This window comes from Lacerta agilis, chromosome 2, assembly GCF_009819535.1.
Source record: "Lacerta agilis isolate rLacAgi1 chromosome 2, rLacAgi1.pri, whole genome shotgun sequence".
In the NCBI taxonomy this organism is placed as follows: domain Eukaryota; kingdom Metazoa; phylum Chordata; class Lepidosauria; order Squamata; family Lacertidae; genus Lacerta; species Lacerta agilis.
The window spans coordinates 108039188-108060011 of NC_046313.1; the positions used below are offsets into that span (position 1 = coordinate 108039188).

General features: G+C 50.6%; 1 protein-coding gene across 1 annotated transcript; it reads right to left on the minus strand.

Moving 5' to 3' along the window:
* Window positions 1-6362: 6362 nt before the first annotated feature.
* Window positions 6363-7050, minus strand: C2H6orf47 (chromosome 2 C6orf47 homolog). Its single transcript, XM_033141952.1, is given in 2 exon segments — window positions 6363-6922; window positions 6925-7050. Coding segments are annotated over 2 exon segments (639 nt in total). The 5' UTR covers window positions 7004-7050.
* Between the last annotated feature and the right edge of the window lie 13774 nt (window positions 7051-20824).

Below are 20824 nucleotides of genomic sequence, written 5' to 3' on the forward strand. Positions count from 1 at the left end.
GGACTTCCAGGTCTCTGTGTCCGGCCTTTGGGTTTCTCCTCAGACACACCTCCTCAAGTGCTTTTGCCTGGCTAGAATGTGTCCCTGAACTGTAGTAATGCCTCCTGCTTGTCTGCATGGAGAGGTGTGTGCTTGTGTGTGTGTGGATAGAAACCCAACTTTTGTGGCTGTTGTTGTTCAGTCGTTCAGTCATGTCCGACTCTTCGTGACCCCATGGACCAGAGCACGCCAGGCACCCTATCCTCCACTGCCTCCCGCAGTTTGGCCAAACTCATGCTAGTCACTTCGAGAACACTGTCCAACCATCTCATCCTCTGTCGTCCCTTTCTCCTTGTGCTCTCCATCTTTGTGTGGCTAGAATGCAGCAAACTGCACCAAGCAGTGAAGGATAGCTCAGTTGGCAGAGCACGAGACTCTTAATCTTAGGGTCATGGGTTAGAGCCCCCATGTTGGGCAAAAAGATTCCTGCATTGCAGGAGGTTGGACTAGACCCCTAGATGATTCTTGTGGTTCCTTCCACCTCTATGATTCTGTGACATCAGTTGCTCCTCCCATTTTTTGTCTCTGGCCCCACCCACTACTGGCATGGTCCCCAGAAGTTTCCCCACAAGGGACTTTGGCTGAAAATATGTTCACCCCGCCCACCCTATAGTATTTATTGCATACAATAAAATACAAAACAGGAAAATGAAAGAAGCAATAAAAATGCAATTCCAAATCGAGATGAATATTCACATGATGTATGAGCTTCCTCCCATGTTCCACCACAAATACACATACCACACACACTGTGTTAATGAATGAAGTTTGTGGGCCCTGCTGTAAATCATTTTGCCTCCCAGCTGAGCTATGAAAAGTGAAAGCAAGCCCAGCTGAAAGCAGGAGGGGGGGCGAAGGCAGGGACCCACAGCGCAGCAGGTATTTGCCAAAGAGCACTGGCAGAGGAATTATGAACCCCTTTCTTCCCTCCCATCCAGTAAAAACTGCCAACCGTAGGTCGCTCTGGCTGCAACTGAGAATTGCAGAGCCTCGCATTGTTCTTTGTAGTTTCCCTTTTATTTAAATATAAGATATATAGATATATTAACACAGGTTGGAAAAATAAACAAATCCAAATCAACAGTGTTTTAAACTGTTAAAACAGCAGTCAGGATATAGATACACAGGTTAGTTTATGCAGTTCCCCGCCTGCAGCCACCCCCCTATACACATCCAATGCGTTCCCAAGTAAAACAGGGTAATTTGGTCCCCCACCCCCATCCCACCCAATGAAGAAAATATCCACTATGCTTCCAAAATCACAAACAGCAACACACTTCTCAGGCACCGGGACATCTAGAGTGGTACATGACCAAACAGGACAGGGAAGAGGTATATTTTGGCAAACAAGGGGTTGCAGAGATGTACCGTTCTGTGGAGACATACATAGAGGCACCCAGCCTCCTGTACATACAGTTATTATTTTTCTCCCTTGACCTTTCCTCACAGTTTTCATAACAATGCTGCCTCAGGATGGAGCCTATTAAAATTCTAGCGTCTCCCTCCCTCCAACACAGAATAGCACAGCCAGCGGTGCGATGACACAGGTGCATACGTTTCAGCAGGAACATCGCAGGCGGCTACTGGCTAGTATGTGTGACGCCACTCACACCCCTCAATACCTGCCATCTTGAGATTGATTCGTACGCAATATAAATTTGCTGAGGAATTACTAGGTTTCCCAAATGAGCACTTGGTAACCCCAGTAAGTGAGACGGCGAGTGTTTTTGTTTTTGTATTTTTAAGAGCACTGCGTTGCATTGAAACCAACATAATAAGTCAGTCACTACTAAGAGGGTGGAACGTCACATTATGTGGAAAAACCGCATGATTTCCAGCTTCGTCTATTCCTTTTGGCACGGGACACTTTCAGGGGAGGGTTAGCAGGCAGGTGGAAGGCCTTAACCCTTCCTGAGTTGCTCGTTCTCAAAAATGCCCTCACAAATCCTCACCCCCAACTCCCCCTGACCCCAGCTCAGTTTGGTTGAGGAAAGAATGAGGTTTTTTGGGGGGTGCAGTTGTAGTGGGAAATCAACAGATGCAAGAAGGGTTAATGCCCACCTTTCTCCTACCTGCCTTTCCGCATGAAAGTTCCCACAAATTCACATTCAGAGATAGGTTTGCCAAGGAAGTTCTGCCTTCAAATGTTTTTGGGACTCACCAGGAACTCATTTTAACTGGAGCATTTTGTGTGTGTGGGGGGGTGCTTGCTTCCTTTGGCCCCTCATTATAAGACTCAGTCATTCCAAAATATTTTCTTGACTCCCCTCTCCCCTTTCCTTTCAAAAACAAGATGGGTTCCTAATCATTTGTAGAAGCGTCAGAAATCCTGTTCTGCCTGCTTCTGAGGTGTGGAGAGCTCTCTAGATCCAGCCCCACAAGTCCTTTCTCTAGATTGGCCTCTTCTAGGGATAACAGTTAGTGACATTTCAGTGGGTGGAAGATGGCTTTGGCCCACAAGGAGGCAACCTGTGGCCCTCCAGATGTGTTTTGTACTACACTTCCCATCATTCCCAGGTCACATAGTCAGGGACGATGGCAGTTGTAGTATTAGCAACCAGACGCACAAACAGCACGAGGGGAAGAATTCCGTAAGACTTTGTGCTAAGGAAGGACTTTTATGCTGGTGGGTTTAGTTTTAGACTGGCTTGTGCCGTTCTGAACTGAATTTAAAAAAAAAACACAACGACATACCTGTAGACCTAATATACACCCGAACCCGATGGACTGTAGTCAAGGCTCTCGATCAATTTGAGGACACAGCAAATTCCGCTCTACAGCTTCAAGTAAACTTCTTGGAGAAAATAGGGCCGAGGGACAAAAGTAGACATTTTGGTACCACAACTATATCACAAGATGGGATTTTTAGGAGTCCCTCGAGGCCATAGTATCACACAAGCGTCACATCCACGACTGCTGCTAGTGGTTGGCTCAGTTAGTCAGCTACAAGGGCCCTGAGATTAAGGTGGGGACATGCAACCTCCCCTCTCACTGCTCTCTGGAACGCCAGGTGAAAAACTGTACCTGGATAGGAGACAGATGTGATGTGTTCTAATCATGGAAGGGGCTTCTGCTGTTTGCCTCAGGGTGCCTCCCCTCCTGACCGCTTTCCTCAGCGTAGGGAGCAACAAAGAGCGACGGCCATTGCGATGGCTTCTACTCGTCCCTGAGCAAGAGGGGAAGAGGTTTGTAGGTGAACGTGAGGGAGAAATTAAAAGGGTGTGCACTTCAGATCTGGCACCCAGAGAGACAAAGATCTAGCACATGACCCTGGGCAAAGGGAACCGTTTCCTCTCAGTTCCTATCTCTAATTCAGGGTGGGGGAACCTGTGGCCCTCCGGACTACAAATCCTATCATTCCTAATTACTGACCGTTCCGACTAGGGCTGATGGAAGTTGGGATTCCGACAGCATTTGGGAGGCCAAAGCCCTGCTTTTCTTTCTCCCTGGAACAGGAACGCAAACTGCATCACGGCGACCACAAAAGCAGCGTTCGCCGGCAACCGCAGTGGCAAGCCAGAAGTTTGAAAGGATAGAGAAGGCATTCATTCTGCCTCAGAACCGGAACGCTTAAGTTTTTTTTTTATTCTTGCTCGAGGCAGATGGCATGGGACGTTCTGGCTCTATCCGGACAAGAGAGGGTGTTTCACTTGAAAGATATCACATGGGTATTATTAGACAATATTCAGAGAAGGAAATGAATCTGAGAGAGCTTTTGCAGAAAGGGTTGTGCGGAAACATTTTGGAAAAGGCCTTGAATCCCGATGACCTTTCCTAGATGAAATGGGAGTGTTTCTGCTGAAAATGAGATGCAGCTTGCTCTGAATGTGGTTGCAACATAGAATTATTTTCTGCAACCATTTTTTTAAAAATGAATGATCTGATCTGCCACTTTCTTGTCTATCACAACATGGAGAGAGAGAGAGGGATCAAGTGGATGTCCTGGATCTCAAGGAGCTAGAGGGAGAAGGATGATCTAGGGGGGGGGGAAGGGGACATCACAAAAGGGATTAATGAGAAAGGGGTATATGTTCTAGGTTCCAGAGACTCAAAATCAAAGCATGTTTTATGCATCACTGCTTGCGGCTAACGGAGGAGTGTTCAGAGGAGAGGTTAAACTGCATTTGTGTTTGTGGAAGGAGTGGGGATCACTCAGTGAGAACATCTGGTTTGGGGGCATTCTGGGCAGCATCAGAGACGTGGATCTTGAAGGGAAGGAGGAGGGAGACAGAAATGTAAGGTATATACTTGGAAAGGACCTGACTGAGGACCTCACGTAGTTACATCATAGGATGGATTCCACACAAGAACGTGGCGTTTGTTTTAGGAGATCGCAACAGACATACATGATCACAACAGAACTGAAGAATGAAGTGCGTCGAGCGGATCTGGAAAGATGTGCTGGCCTAGGAATGTGGAGGCCGTACCAGAATGAGACTCCCCACTTTGGGGAAAGGAATAATGTTCCTACGAACACAGCTGCCACATCCGCTCCAGTGGTCCCTAGTTCCAACGGCAAGCATGGCGCAATATAAACTTCCCATCCCCTGGCAAAAAAACACCAACAGGACATTGGAACAGAGGCTGATTGGGCCTATGGCTGGCAGCCCAGATTGCAAGCCTGTACAGGTAACCAAGCTGCCCGCAGGTGAACATTCATGTTCTGGGAAACTTGGGTCACCTTCTTGCGAGGCAATAGGGCACACCTCAGGTGCAGGTTTGTGGTAAAGGTAGACATTGTATCCCTGCGCAGCTCAAGCACACCTGGGCCGCTGAGAGGCGTGCTGAGATCCTCTCTCCATCACACACAGATCCTTTGGGAACACGTTGTCCACACTGCAAGCTGATCTCATTATTGCTGAAGTTGGTGGGGTGAGTATCATGAAAACAGGGCAAAGAGCTAGACTTTCCTGCTGCTGGAAAAAGTTCTAGATGCTGGTGAGGAGCAGGTGGGATCTAGCTGAAATTCTAGGCTCAGAACTGCTTATCCCTGAGGTTTGGGGTGGAGGGGAAGATCAACTTTCTAAACAGCCACCCTGCCCCTTCAGAATAAGCTAGGGAGAGCAGTCCGTTTCTAACAGGGTGTCCTCAGTAGTCCACCCCATCCAGATTCCTCCTCAGTAGTTTTACATATTTCCTGATAGTGCCCTCCAGAAGTTCCTGAACTCCAACTCCCATCAGCCCCGGCAAGCCCAGCCAATAACCAGGGGTGATGGGAACCGTAGTCCAACTATCAGGTGCCATGATGGGTAGCCCTGCTCTAAGTTGCGGGAGGCTTTCATGACTTCCTGGAATCTTCCTCCCCTAGATTAGATGTCATACCAATTAGAAAACTTCCTGCCAAACCCCAGTCCTCTCATCGGCACCTTTGAATCCTCTTGTGCACGCGCAGTAGGTCTCTCTCATAGGATCTGACCCTTAGTTCTCAAATCCACCCCACCCTATCCTCAGATAAACCCACTCTCTGGTCCCAGTTAAGAAAGGTGTTCTCCATCCCACTGGATTCATCCCTAGTACACACTCGCCCCCAGCCTGAGACGGGGCCAAGAAGATGCAATGTGGCATCTACTGGCTCTTCCCAGGTCATTTACCTTCCACCCCCCAAAGTGATTGTCCAAAAGGCAGCCTCTTGCCCTCACCTGCTAGGCCACCAGGGCAGAAAGCTGCGCTTGCTTGCTGTCCGAGATCAAAGCACAGCTCCCAATGTCCATTCTAGATGACTCACACTGGGTCTGGGGACACCTCTGCTAAAACCTTAAGAGGACCCATTGAAAGATGAAATCGCCAGTCTTTGCAGATTATAGGAACTGGGTATGTGCGGACCACCCACCAACGCTTCTTGAAAACCGCCAGCCAACATGCTTACAGAGGCGTTCTTCAGTGGTCAAATAGTTCCCCCGTCGAGGAACCCTCGAGTTCCCTCACCTTCCCGCCCAAATCTAGTTCCCAAGATCCGCTGGGGGCAGGCAAGACAGGAAAACCAGGTTCAGACTGGTTTGGGTGTGGAGTGCACCCAACTCTCCCCATCCCTGTGCCCCATGATTTATCCAAGGCCCCTCTGGGTGGTAATAGTTGTGATGGATTTCCCCCCTTTGCCCCAAAAAGCCATTCACGAATGGGCAGTGGAACCACTGCGGGGACGGGGGGACACACTACATATGTTTTTGCAAACATACACACGCTGCACAACACTCCCTATTCCCCCCACCCCTTTTGTGCGTGTCTGTCCAGCCATCCTAAATGGGCCACATCGGCTGCGCTCTTTGGCTCCCATCCCCCATTTCTACCCGAACAGCCGCAGGAGGCGGGCCAAAACAGTCTTCCTAATATAGCGGCGGCGGTGACTGCGCCTGTGCGGCTGCCGGCACCGTTCCTCTTCCTTGGGCTCGGTCGGGGGCGATGGGCTCTTTCTCCTCCGGGGGCTCAGACCCGCCAGCCTGGATACTGACGCACAAAACCAAGGTCTGCAGGAAGCCGTAGAGGCAGGCAAACTGGACGAGGTACTCCTGCACCAGCCACAGGGCCAAGTACATCCCGTAAGCGGTGACTAAGAAGCAGGCGACGCCGTGGAGCCAGACCTTCAGGGCCCCCCCGAATCCCAGGATATCCAAAACCAGCCGGAAGGCCGGCGACGAAGCACAGAGCAAAGTCACCACGCACAAGTCAAAGAGGTGGCGGGTGAAGTTGAAGCAGATCTGCAAGTGCTCTGGCGACTCGGCGGATGCTTTCGGCGGGGAGAGGTGCGGAGGTATCCCGGCCAATAGGGAGCTCTCTCCAGCAGCGGAACTTTGGCCCCAACCAATGGCTCCCAGGAGGCGGCGGCCGCTCCACCACCTTGATTTCGGGGGCGCCGTGCTTCCCTCCAGCTCCTCCTGCAATTTTCCTCTTCCTTTTTCGCGTCCTTCGCCTTTCCTCGTCGCCAAGGCAGTCCAGGGAGCCACGACTTGGCTCTGCTGAGGAACATGGCGCAGGGAGAGGATGCACAATAATATAGATATTATTATTATAATATAGATATGTAAACAACTAAAGAGCAGGTGTGGGAGCTACACACTGCGAGAGCAACCAAAGTTTACTTGGGACCCGAGGCTCTCGAAGATCAGCTCCCTGCCACGAAGAATACGGCCTAGCATGGCATGTTCTGCTCCTCCTCCTCTCCTCTCGCATCCGCTTGGTTTCTGCCGCTTCAGATGCCAAGGCTGGTGGCTCGGTCTTCAAGGAAACCACAATTGTGGGTTATCCATAAATCTTGGCTCTTCCGGGCTTGGGAGCTGTTCTAGATGCTGGCTGCCGAGAACATGAATCTCCTCTGTCCAATGAAATACATATGTTGGGAGAACGGTTTGCTCACAAAGAGGGAAGTTGAGCTTCCTGCCACATCACACAGATTTTTGCAACACTCCTGGCAAACCAACCATCTTAGGAAGTGCAGGTCCATTTCCCCAAACGAGCATGGTGGGTTCAGTTCCCTGTTTTCAAAAGGGTGTGTATTTGTACCTCCCAAAATAATAATAAAAATCTCAGCTTCTTTCATTCAGGGGCTCCAAATCTCGCATCATGCCGCCTCAAATCAACGATGGGATTTCACTCCATTACAGCCTCCCCTATGAAACAAAGCAAGAAATTTTCAGTCAGCGAACTGACTGCAGGTGGGACAAGATGGAAATTAAGGGGAGGCAGGTTGTAGGCAAAGAGCTGGCTCTCACAGCTGCAGAAATTGTTGGAAGGGAATTGTTTAAATTCTGTTTTGCGTCCCTTAAATACATAGGGTTTTCATATCAGGTACATACCGAGATTACAAAAGGAACACTTTCATATTTCTGATTGAACCTATCACTTCTTATCTTGAAAAATGGTGATAATAGTGACCCATGGGCTTATTGCAAGCATGAACAATGTTTTAAATGCTGAAAACTGAAGACTAAAAGGCGAATAAACTTTAATTCTCATCCATCATGAAGATTTTCCGTCTAGCTGGCAGGAAATTTTGGACCCCCAAATACTGACAAGGCCGTGATATTAACTGTGGGTTATCGTCAACTAGGTTTTACTCAGTGCAGAGATACTGAAAATAACATGGATAAGTTAGAGCCATTCGCTCTGATAAGGGAAATTTACCCGCCACCACCTTCCCCCACTGCTATGCCTCCCCGGTAGCGAGTGCGGGACTCGTGAACTCGCTAAAAGCCCGACGATGAGCGGGCATTCTTTCCCCCTTTTTATGTCCATCTCCCTACACTTTACATGTCACACAAGCACCACATAAAACCCTCGTGATGAAGGGTTCCCCAAAATCCCAATCTGCGTTCCGAAAAAGCCCCTGGAAAAGCGCTTCTGTCAAACAGCGCTCCGCTGGTCTCCATTTTCTCAATGAACGGGAAACCCACCAATCAGGAGCATGCATTCAGCTCAGCCTGCAAAATGGAACGTTCAGATCAGCTACTATGATTCAATCATCACCTTCACGCTTGACTGAACACTAAGTGGGTTTTGACAGGCTCCCTGCTGGGAGAACAATGGAATCGAAACCAAAATGTAACCAGTTGGGGAAACTATTAATTATAACTTGCAACAATGTATCAAATGGACAATTTAGACGCTGGGTGGCCCAATTTTGACAGCTCGAAATATTTATTATTGTAAAAATCCACAACTCCTGAACGCAGTGTCCGATTTGCCTGGTTCGGGTGTCTATTTGCTCCTTGTAAAATAACCTTTCTAACCCCTCGGTCCCCGCCATCCTCCGATCATCAGAAGTATTATTTCGATACTGCATAATTTTTGGACTCTCCACTCAGTGGCTTTCATAATCCCCTAAGCAGCGAGTCACGTCCGCAGGAGGAGATACACCCCTCCCGATAATCCAGTCAAGCACCCATCCATCAGCTACCATGGCAGCAGACATCCTCCTAGGAGCTTTCTATTGTCCTGACGCAGAAGAAACCTTCAATGTGTATTACACCCACCCTAGATCCATTCACCGGTTCCTGCCATCCTTCCTGATATGCAAAACTTGTTTTTCCCCTATGTAAATTTTACTGTAACCTCCTCTCTCCCTCCCCATCTCTGACGTTTCTGTGATGTATTTCGCTATGTATTCTGGGCTATCGCGGGAACTTTTAAAAGTCCAGGACCCTTTGTTCGGGGTTCGGATCCTCCTGAACCTTGTTGCGCAATAAACTCCTTTGCTTTTGCTCCAATCTCGGCTGGTCTCCATTGCCTCCGCAGCGAACCACGGGCTTCTTCCGTAGGACCGGGAGCTGAGCCTCCTCGACCCGGTAATTTCCGTAACAGTCTTGGTGCCGAAACCCGGGATCTGCGTTCTCCCGTGGTGGCCGGGGACCCCATCGAGTCTTCAGCCGGCATCGGGACCCTCTTCTCCCGTGGAGACCCCATCGGACCTCCGGCCATCCTCCGGGCGGTAATTGCAGGTCCCAAGGGGAGCCAACCGGGGAGCAAAGGCAAAGCTCAGCCGGCTTCGTCTTCAACGATCCAGCGGATCGCAGTGGAAGACGCGTAAGTATAAATCCAGTGCACTGGTGTGTGGGAAGGGGGGAGGAAATCCTGGCAACCGCAACTCTGCTTTCTTACCTATCACTTCTTGACTGTTTCTTGGTCTGTCCAGTGGACCACTGCTCGACTCGAAAAGGGGAGTTCTGAGCTCTATCTCTTTTCCTACAATACCCAGTCAGCCGCCCCGTTAGCTGGTCTAACGAACGCAAGGGACTGGGCTCTTTTTCTACTTTGCCAGCTGCCAAGGGGCAAAGGACTTCTCTGCACTATCCCAGACCTCAGCCGCCCCGGTCGGGCCATGTAAAACACGCTGGTCGTGCGTGAGCCCGCTTCCGAACGCAAGGGGTTTTTCCGGACCGTTTAAACTCTATCTAAAGGGCTGCCCGATCTGGCACTGCAGTGGCAGGCGTCCAGTAGGGCTCCCTTCCTTAGCTGTTGATGATAGGTAGGAGGTTGCCAGGCGTGGGGTTATTTTTGCACGGGTGGAAATGGGAAATGAGAAATAGGAATAGTGAGAAGGAATAGTGAAAAGAGGAACACGGAAGAGAAGGGAAGAGGAAGGGAGCTCCAGAAAAAAAAAGAGGAAAGGAAAGAGGTAGTTTAGTGTAGATCCCCCTGGTCAGCCGCCCCGCTAGCCGATCTAGTGAACGCAAGGGACCAGGCTAGCTTATTGCAACGTTGTGTATTATTTGCTGTTAGAAAACCCCTCTGTCCCACTCCCCTTTGTGAAATTCCCGTTTTACTGAGATATCTCTCCCATCCCTCTTTCCAAAACCCCAGGTTCCTCTTAAAACCAAGGAACAATGGGCGCCAAGGCTTCGAAGCCCAGTCGTACTTCCGCTGGGAGGAAGGCTTCTTGCAAGCCTTCTTTTGCCCAGCCGGAACCCGACTCCCCCCTCGAGTTTGTACTAGATCACTGGAAAGAGATTCCGGGCTCAGAAATATTATCCAGGCAGAAGTTGCAAGAACTCTGCGAAACACCTGGCCATCTTTTACTGATAAAATGACATCTGAACTCCGCTGGCCACCGGAGGGATCCTTCAACCAGGATCGTTTGAATGCTCTAAAGAAGCACTTACTAGAGGAAAGACCCGCCAATTGGACTACCTAAAGCTTTTGAGGTCGTATATCAAATCCTCACTACTCTGAAGGATTCCCCGGCTCTCCAGATGCCTATGATAAAACCTCCTAAGAAAGCCTCTAGGAAACCCAAGGGAGGTCCTGCACCGCCCCCTTATGAGGATCCATCGGACGATGACTCTATGGATCAGGCCATGGCGCTATACTATAATAGACCCAGACAAGCACCCACAGCTCCCCCTGCACAGAATGATGTCCCTGGGCAAAATAATCTCCCGGGACCCGAAAATGATGCAGACCCGAACAATCAGGCAGGAGCTCAAGGCGGGCAGCTAATAGTCCAACCCATGGACCAGGAAGAGATAGCCACAGTATCCACGACCAAATGGAAACTGACCCGGTCTTAACGCCAGTCAGTGACCACGCTGCTTATACTCTGTCGCCCCACTCCAATCTTCTTGAGAACGTGGAGGGCATGACCACCGCTCTATGGTGCAGACTGCTAAGGACCTTGCCATCCGCATCCAGGGTGCCTTTTCGCCATCTGCTTCCCGGCAGCCAGTAAAGGGAAAGGCTAAAGGGAGTGGGGGAATCAATCACCAGGCGGCCTCCTACCAGATGCCCTACGTGCCTTCCCCATCCCTCCTGCAACTCCGGATGGGGCCCCACGGATGATTTACACCCACCAGCCCTTCCGGACTGCAGACTTAGTAAACTGGGCAAACGTGATGCCCTCTTTGAGGGATGACTCCTGACAAGTGCCACCGGCAAATCGCTACAATCTTCTCTTCCCATCACCCTGTCTTGGACGGATGTCCACGTACTCTTAAATGCCCTATTCAATGAGGCTGAGAAGGCTGACATTCTCAGTAAGGCTGAAGAAGCTCCTAACCAAGGAAACCTACAAGAAGGAAGACCTCAGGGGTGGAGGCCCTGACACCTAGGGATCTCCGTATTGAACCCAACCCTGCTTGGGACTTCAATACCCCTAATGGCGTCTGGTGTCTGAACCTGTTTAAAAAGGCCATCTTAGACGGCATTAAAGCTTCAGGGCAGCGCTCCATAAACTGGACTAAAGTTCAGACTGTGATCCAGGGTCCCAATGAACACCCGTCGGACTATTATTCTAGGTTGGTGGCGGCTATTAAAACCTGGGGCGGAATAGACCCCGAGAATCCGCACCATGATATAATAGTAAAAGGCTTTTTTAAAGACCAAGCAACGCCAGATATACGGAAAGCCTTAAATCTCCTGGTTGGCTACGACGGAAAAACTTTTAGCGAAATATGTCCATCGCCAAGTCCGTCTTTAACAACCGGGACGAAAAGAAAAAGAAAGACACCAAGGCTGAGGATGAGGCAGTGCTTGCTCTCAGCATGGAACCCCCTTACTTCCCAACCCCAGGATTCCCGGCAAGAGGGCGAGTAAGAGGAAGAGGAAGAGGAGGGGACCAACCGCGAATCCAGCAATGCCACGACCTTGGGCCCCTCTACTGGCCTTTGCTATCTATGCTCCCAGCCAGGGCACATAAAACGAAATTGCCCATATTTGTACCCGGGGAGCCCTTGGGTTGAAGCCACCACTGCCCAGCCCCTGAAGGAAATCCGCCCTACGCAGCCTTTCCTCAGCACCCACCTAGGCACCAAGGGTACATCAACCAACAGATGGTGCAACCCCCTCCACCAGGAAACTGGCCTCCGCAAAGTGCCCAGGGCCCAACGGTCCAGCCAACTACTGGATCACAACCATCAGCACCCTTCAGTGCTCCTCTGCCAGTCCAACCAACACCCCAATCTGCTCAAACCCTTGCTTCCGAAGCTAGAAGGAACCCAGCTAACCCATATTGACAATCAACAGGGGATCTCACCCAAGCCCAAGCCATCTGTCCCGTGTTAGCTCTATCTCCAGAAGATCCCGTCTGTACTATTGAGATAGACGGACACCCCTACACCTGTCTCTTGGACACCGGGGCTACTTATTCAACTTTAACCAGTAGCCACCTAAGACCCGAGAAGAGACTAGGAAAGTAATGGGTTTGGATGGGATACCCCGCACCTGCCCTCTGTCACAACCAGCAAAGGTTACTTTGGGACCCTTATTGGCCGAACATACTTTCCTCCTTACCTCTAGCCCAGTTAACCTGTTGGGGCGAGACCTCCTGTGCAAACTAAATGCCACCATTACCTGTTCCCCTGATGGCATCTACTTACATATGCCAGATGAGTCAGTGGCATCTTTCCAGGGGATCTTGCAAGAGGCTAGATGAGCGCCAATTCCCCGACCTTCCTTTGGAATTGGAGCAGGAAATGCCACCCTGGTTGTGGGGGACCGAGTCTACCTCTGTGGGGCTTTTAAAATCAGCAACCCCAGTGCGAATCTCCTTCAAGGCTGACCAACCATACCCGTGCGCAAAACAATACCCCATACCCCCAGAAGCCATTGAGGACTGACACCCATGATACAGGACTTTTTGGAACAAGGAATATTGGTTTCCCTGTGCCTCCCCTTGCAATTTCCGATACTCCCCATTAAAAAAAACCGGGAGGTGAAGGAGCCCCTGTGCGCTAACCACACCGCTTTGTACAGGACCTTCGGTTAATAAACCAATTTTGTAATACCCCGGCAATCCGGTGGTGGGAAATCCAAACTCCCTCCTAAATGCAGTTCCACCAGATACCACATGGTACAGTGTAGCTGACTTGGTTCTGCATTCTTCAGCATACCTGTTGCCACCGGAGAGCCAATTCCTTTTTACCGCATTACTTGGGGACCTGGCCAATTAACCTGGACCAGATTACCCCAAGGATATGTGGAATCACCGGCCATCTTTTCAGCAACCTTGCACCGTGACCTCCAGGATGTCAATCTCCCTGCAGGCTCCTCCTACTTGTTATATGTAGATGATATACTCATTTGTTCTAATAGTGAGGAGGCGTGCAGGAGAGACACTAAATACCTCCTTATACAGCTAGCCTTTAAAGGGCATAAGGTGGTCCCCAAGAACTTCAATTCTGCAAACAGAAGTCAAGTACCTTGGGCACATCCTTGGGAATTGGAACCAGAAAGCCTGGCTACCGATCGCGTGGAAGCTGTCGCCAAGATACCCTTACCCCAGACTAAGAGACAGTTGAGGGGGTTTCTAGGAATGTGTGGGTTCTGCAGAGATTTCATCGTAGGATACAGCCAAATTACCAAGCCCCTCTCTGCAATGACACGCCAAGACCACCCAGATAAACTGCAATGGTCAGAGGAAGCCTTTGCCCAATTTGAACGGCTGAAAAGAGAGCTCCGCTCCGCCCCTGCTCTAGGGTTACCAGACTATCGGTTTACCCTTTAATCTATTCGTCCATGAGCAAGAGGGAGTAGCTTCTGGGGTCCTAACCCAATCATTCCGGGACCGACAAAGACCTGTAGCGTATTACAGTCTCCAATTGGACACCACTGCAAAGGGATCCATTAGCTGTCTAAGGGCAATTGCTGCTGCTGCCATCCTCCTCCAGAAGGCGCAAGATACGTACTAGGACACGAAGTCATTGTACACGTCCCACATGCAGTAGCCACCCTGCTGACCCTCAAAGGAACACATCATTTCTCAAATCCCCCGCCAAAACCGGTACGAAGCTCTCCTTTTAGCCCCGTCGAATGTAACCATAAAAAGGGTTAACATCTTTAAACCAGCTACCCTTCTCCCACTACCCGAGGACGGCACCCCGCATCACGATTGTACCCAAATAGTCCGGCAGGCAGAGAAACCCCGTGAGGACTTGGACCATCTACCCCTGCAAAACCCAGACCTCATCCTATATACCGATGGGAGCTCAAAGATCGTAGAAGGGGAACGGAAGACGGGTACTCTGTGGTGTCTGATTTCGAAGTGGTGGAGGCAGAGCCAGTAAACCCCCAGTATAGTGCCCAAGCTGCCGAGTTAATTGCACTCATCAGGGCTTGCGAGCTAGCAGAGGGACAGCGAGTGACAATCTACACCGACAGCAAGTACTGCTTTGGTCTAGTCCATACCACCGGACAAATTTGGCTTCAGCGAGGCTTTCTCACCGCCTCAGGCTCCCAATATCTCCCATGCTGCCTTAGTGGAGAGACTCCTAAATGCTATCCACTTACCAAAAGCTATAGCGTGGTCCATTGCAAGGCACACACTAAAGGAAGGGATCCCGTCTCAAAAGGAAACAGACGGGCTGATCAGGCCGCCCAGACAGCTGCCCTTCAGCCCATAAGCGGAAGCACCCAGTTCCAATGTATTCAACTGCCTGCCGAAATTGAATTTCAGCCTAATGTACGATGGTGCAGGGGAACAGGAACGGGACATGTGGGCATCCATCGGGGCAAAGCTAACCAATGGGGTATGGTCCCTGCCTGATGGAAGAATCGTTATTCCTAAGGCTTGGACCCCTAAATTTGTCAGGATCCTACATCAACAAACCCATTGGGGAAAGACCAGGCTCATAGACTACGTCCAAGTGTGCTGGTATGCCCCGGGAACTGCCATGGCCGCTACTGCAGCAACTAAAAAATTGCCTCACATGTCAGTCCTTCAACCCCAAGAGGGAACCAAAAACGTCCACCGAGGGCTAGACCATGGGCTTTGTCCCTTTTGAGAGTCTGCAGCTCGATTTTATCGAACTACCCCCATGCCAGGGGTACAAGTATGCCCTCATCGTAGTAGATCAATTTCCTCTTGGGTAGAAGGGTATCCGGCTAGAAGAGCCACCGCTACAGTCGTGGCAAGGGCCCTTTTGCAGGAGATCATCCCGAGGTTTGGGGTTCCCACGCAGGCTGGACAGCGACAGGGGGACCCACTTCACTGCAGAAGTAGTTCCAACAGATTGCCAAGGCTTTGGGAATCAAGTGGGAGCTACATACTCCTTACCATCCAGCGTCATCAGGACAGGTGGAGCGCATGAACCAGGAGGTAAGGTACAGCTTGGAAGGTATGCAAACAGTACTGGACTCAAATGGGTGAATGCGCTGCCCTTGGTGCTCCACAACATAAGGAGTGCCCCTACAGGACCCTTAAAGCTCTCTCCTTTCGAACTATTGTTTGGTAGGCCCCCTCCTGTGTACAACACTCAGTTTCCCCTCTCCGAACTTGACCTAGGAGAAGCTGAACTTACCACTTATGTGATTCAATTCCAACAACAATTACGCCGCCTCCACCAGTATGCGGCTATAGAGGGCCAAAACTTACCAGCTGATATGGCAGTACACTCTTTCCAACCTGGGGATTGGATCTCACCAAGGTATACCCAAAAGTGCCCCTGAAGCCCACCTGGGAGGGCCCCTTTCAAGTGCTCCTCATCTCACCCACGGCTGTTAAAATTGGGAGAAGAACTCCTGGCTACATCATACTCGATGCAAGCCTAACCCAACCCCCCTCCGGACAATTTTGAGAGTGGGGGGGAGGACTATACGTTTGATAAACCCCCTTCTGCTCCAGACTCCTACATCGACGACCAAGATCCCGAAGAACTACAGACCGGACCTGATTCGGAGCCACAGGATCGGGCTCTACAGACCGGACCTGATTCGGAGCCACAGGATCGGGCTACAGACCGGACCTGCTTCGGAGCCACTGGATCGGGCTCTACAGCCTGGACCGGACCCCGACGCCACCGAGTGGACATCAGAGCTCGTACCAGACGGCATCCGACTGCGCTTGAAACGCAATTGATAGCTCGACGCACCCCAGCAACGCACCCCAGCAACGCACCCTAGCAACGCACCCAGCATCGCACCCCAGTTCCTGTTCACCGCACCCCAGCATCGCACCCCAGTTCCGTTCGTCGTACCCCAGTTCCTGTTCGTCGTACCCCAGTTCCTGTTCGTCGTACCCCAGTTCCTGTTCGTCGTACCCCAGTTCCTGTTCGTCGTACCCCAGTTCCCGTTCGTTGTACCCCAGATCCTGTCTACCGCGCCCAGTCCCTGTGTCACCGTTCCCAAGTCTTCAGGCATCGTTCCTGCTTGTGTTTTCGGACTTGCCGGCTATTGACAGCTTTTGACAGCTGTTTGACAGCCTCCGTGGTTTCGGACTTGCCGCTATTGACAGCTTTTGACAGCTGTTTGACAGCCCTCCGTGTTTTCGGACTTGCCGCTATTGACAGCTTTTGACAGGCTGTTTGACCAGCCCTCCGTGTTTTCGGACTTGCCGCTATTGACCAGCTGTTTGACAGCCCTCCGTGTTTTCGGACTTGCCGCTATTGACAGCTTTTGACAGCTGTCTGACAGCCCTCCGTGTTTTTCGGACTTGCCGCTATTGACAGCTTTTGACAGCTGTTTGACAGCCCTCCGTGTTTTCGGACTTGCCGCTATTGACAGCTTTTGACAACTGTTTGACAGCTCTCCGTGTTTTCGGACCTTGCCGCTATTGACAGCTATTGACAGCTTTTGACAGCTCTCAGTGTTTTCGAACTTGCCGCTATTGACAGCTTTTGACAGCTATTTGACAGTTCCCTGTGTTTGTTTCCAAACTTGCTGCCTTTTGACAGCTCGCCTTTAAAAGCTTACTTTGACAGCTTCTCCTTAAAAATGAACTCCATCACGGTACTCTTCCTTTCCCTTTCCTGGGCAGTCCCCTCGCTTGGGACTCTGACACTGCCCTGGAATAATGACTGACCACCAATACCTGGACTTCACCTTTTGGAACAGGGCGGCAAGCAAAATCCGGACCGGATTGGGGATTTTGATTTCTGTCTCCCTGAAAGCAGGACCCTGTTACGCCACTCACTGGTCCCCAAGATGAATGGGACACAGCAGTGGGACCTGTTTTGTACGCTCCAAGGACTATAGGAGGCTGGGCTCAGCCTCCGTCATTCTAGATCAAGGGAGGTATCGCCTTACCTGTGTCAATGGCTCATACCTCCTCTTTAGCCATGGAGAGGTATCCAAGAGCCCTAATTGGACTGAAGTGCAGCAAGGTGGGGGCTCCCACAACTTTTACTGACACTTCCTCTCCCCCCACGCAAAACCTCATTTTTGGGTTTCAATGTACCCCGCCTGGTACCACCGCCTTCCAGACCCCTGATCCAAGGTATCTGCCTGAGACGTTTCTGTTGCTTATGGGACCTGGGTCCCACCGAGGACTGGAGGGGCTCTGACTACCTGGGAGGGCTGGTATCACCCCATCCTACCCTCAGACCACCAGTTTGGGATCACACCGGACCCCTGCGATGTGGAGGAATTGCCAAGACAGCCTCCCTTTTAAACACCACTGATCCCCTTCACCCTGTTGGAACTGCTCCACGTCGCCTGGCTGCAGACTCTTCCATCCCTGAGCCAGACTTCCTCTCATCATGGGATCAAAACTCCTTCATCAACTCCTTGGCAAGGTGGCCAAGGAGACAGAATACCCGAACTGTTGGATTTGTGCCCATGCCCCAAGCCACCTCCGGCAAGGACTTCCCCTGGTTCCTTTTGCAGTCACCCTGGAACAGCTCCGCCTAGGAAACGTGGCTTCGTGGAACCTCACTGCCTTAAACCTTACCCACCAGTATCTGTATCTCACTGGTCCTACCCACGGACCCCTCTGCCGTGTTTTCTCTGGAGATGGTGCCTCAGTGGGGACCTAGTTCCTGCGACAACCTCTCTGGAAATCCACGAGAATGGACAAGTGACTGTTAGTACCCAATCAAAATCACATTTGGTTACTGACCTTCCATCAGCCTGGGCGCTGGCAGTAGGTGCCAATCCAGTGGACCAGACCCTCGCGCCCCAACATCGCCTTCCTCCACAGCTTCGCCTCTGGCAGACTCGGGACTGACCTAGCCGGACTGTGGTGGATCTGTGCCCACCGGGCCTACCGATGGGTAAGCCCCCACATGGTCTGGCTCCTGCTACCTAGGGTACATCGTCCCAGGGGTACGCGTCACCCAAGACCTACCTACTGGGAGACTGCGGAATAAGCGGGAGGAGCAGGCCCTCTCCGACCTGTCTGATGTGGCTGCAAATGGAGAGACCTGGGGAAGAGCCCTATTCCCAGCATACGTCGCCGGTTCAAACACGTTGATATCCTGAGGCTCACCGATGTCCCTCCTCAAATTCATGCGGGAGGCTGAGCAAATCACGGATTCGCTGACCACCGAACCTCTCACAGTGAGACAACTTGGAATTCAAAACCGAATTGCTACGGACTTTTTATTATCATCGGAGGGCGGGACTTGTGCTCTGATTGGCTCCGAGTGTTGCACATATGTGACAGATCAAACCCTGAACATTACAGGACATTTGAAACAACATCCACCGTCTGACCTCCACTTTGCACGACATTCAACATGAAGGAATGTCAGACTTTGATCTTTGGAGCTGGTTGCCCAACTTGGGTGGGCGAAACAACTTTTAAAGGGTATTTTTCTGGTCATCATAGTATAGTGTTGTGCATGCTAGTGCTTTGTTGTATCTCTCGTTGCTTGACCCCATGCTGTTCTTTGACCCGCTGTCCTTAAACCCACCTTCCTCCTCCATGTTCCCCTCCGGGCTTACTATCAGGGCCAGCCCACCTTCCCTGAATACGTCCATTTAAGACACCTGGGGGAAGGTGAGTACCAAGTTACGGAGGTGTAGGTGTGGAGAAAAGGATTTGTGGTTTCTGGCGAACCAAGATACAAATCTTATCTCCAAGTGCGGGACTGAATAGGGAAATTTACCCGCCAGCCACCTTCCCCCACTGCTATGCCTCCCCGTAGCGAGTGCGGGACTCGTGAACTCCGCTAAAAGCCCGACGATGAGCGGGCATTCTTTCCCCCTTTTATGTCCATCTCCCTACACTTTACATGTCACAACAAGCACCACATAAAAACCCTCGTGAATGAAGGGTTCCCCAACAATCCCAATCTGCGTTCCAGAAAAAGCCCCTGGAAAAGCGCTTCTGTCAAACAGCGCTACCCATTGTCCTCCAATTTCCTCAATGAACGGGAACCCACCAATCAGGAGGCATCAGCATTCAGCATCAGCCTGCAGAAATGGTAAACGTTCAAGATCAGCTACTATGATGCAATCATCACCTTCACGCTTGACTGAACACTAGTGGGTTTGACAGGCTCCCTGCTGGGAGAACAAGGAATCGAACCAAAATGTAACCAGTTGGGGGAAACTATTAATTATAAACTTGCAACAATGTATCAAAATGGACAATTTAGACGCTGGGTGGCCCAATTTTGACAGCTCGAATATTTATTATTGTAAAAATCCACAACTCCTGAACGCAGTGTCCGATTTGCCTGGTTCGGGGTGTCTATTGCTCCTTGTAAATAACCTTTCTAACCCCTCGGTCCCCGCCATCCTCCGATCATCCAGAAGTATATTATTTCGATACTGCATAATTTTTGGACTCTCCACTCAGTGGCTTCATATCCCCTAAGCAGCGAGTCACGTCCGCAGAGGAGATACACCCCCCCGATAATCCAGTCAGCACCCATCCATCAGCTACCATGGCAGCAGACATCCTCCTAGACTTTCTATTGTCCTGACGCAGAAGAAACCTCAATGTGTATTACACCCACCCTAGATCCATTCACCGGTTCCTGCCATCCTTCCTGATATGCAAAACTTGTTTTTTCCCCTATGTAAATTTTACTGTAGACCTCCTCTCTCCCCTCCCCATCTCTGACGTTTTCTGTGATGTATTTCGCTATGTATTCTGGGCTATCGCGGGAACTTTTAAAAGTCCAGGACACCCTTTGTTCGGGGTTCGGATCCTCCTGAACCTGTTGCGCAAATAAACTCCTTGCTTTTGCTCCAATCTCCGGCTGGTCTCCATTGCCTCCGCAGCGAACCCACGGGCTTCTTCCGTAGGACCGGGAGCTGAGCCTCCTCGACCCGGTAATTTCCGTAACAGCTTCAATAGGCCTACGATGAGTAAAACGTAGCTGAATACCACACAATGTTCCCTGGTAGTTTCTCCAGGAGATTATCATTAAAAAAAACAAAACAAAAAACACTGATCACATGTTACAGTTCCCAAAACACTGATTCTCACCAATTCTCAAACTTGGTTTTATCCAATAATAAATTATTATTTCATTGACCAGGTTTGTATCCTCACCCTTCACCACAGGCTCCCAGGGCAGGCTACACAAATCACAAAACCAAGCGTTGAATACAAATAATAAAACAGCAGCTAAAACTTGAAAGAACTGCTATTGAAACAGAGAGCAGTGAAAGACAACAGGACCAGCACACTGCT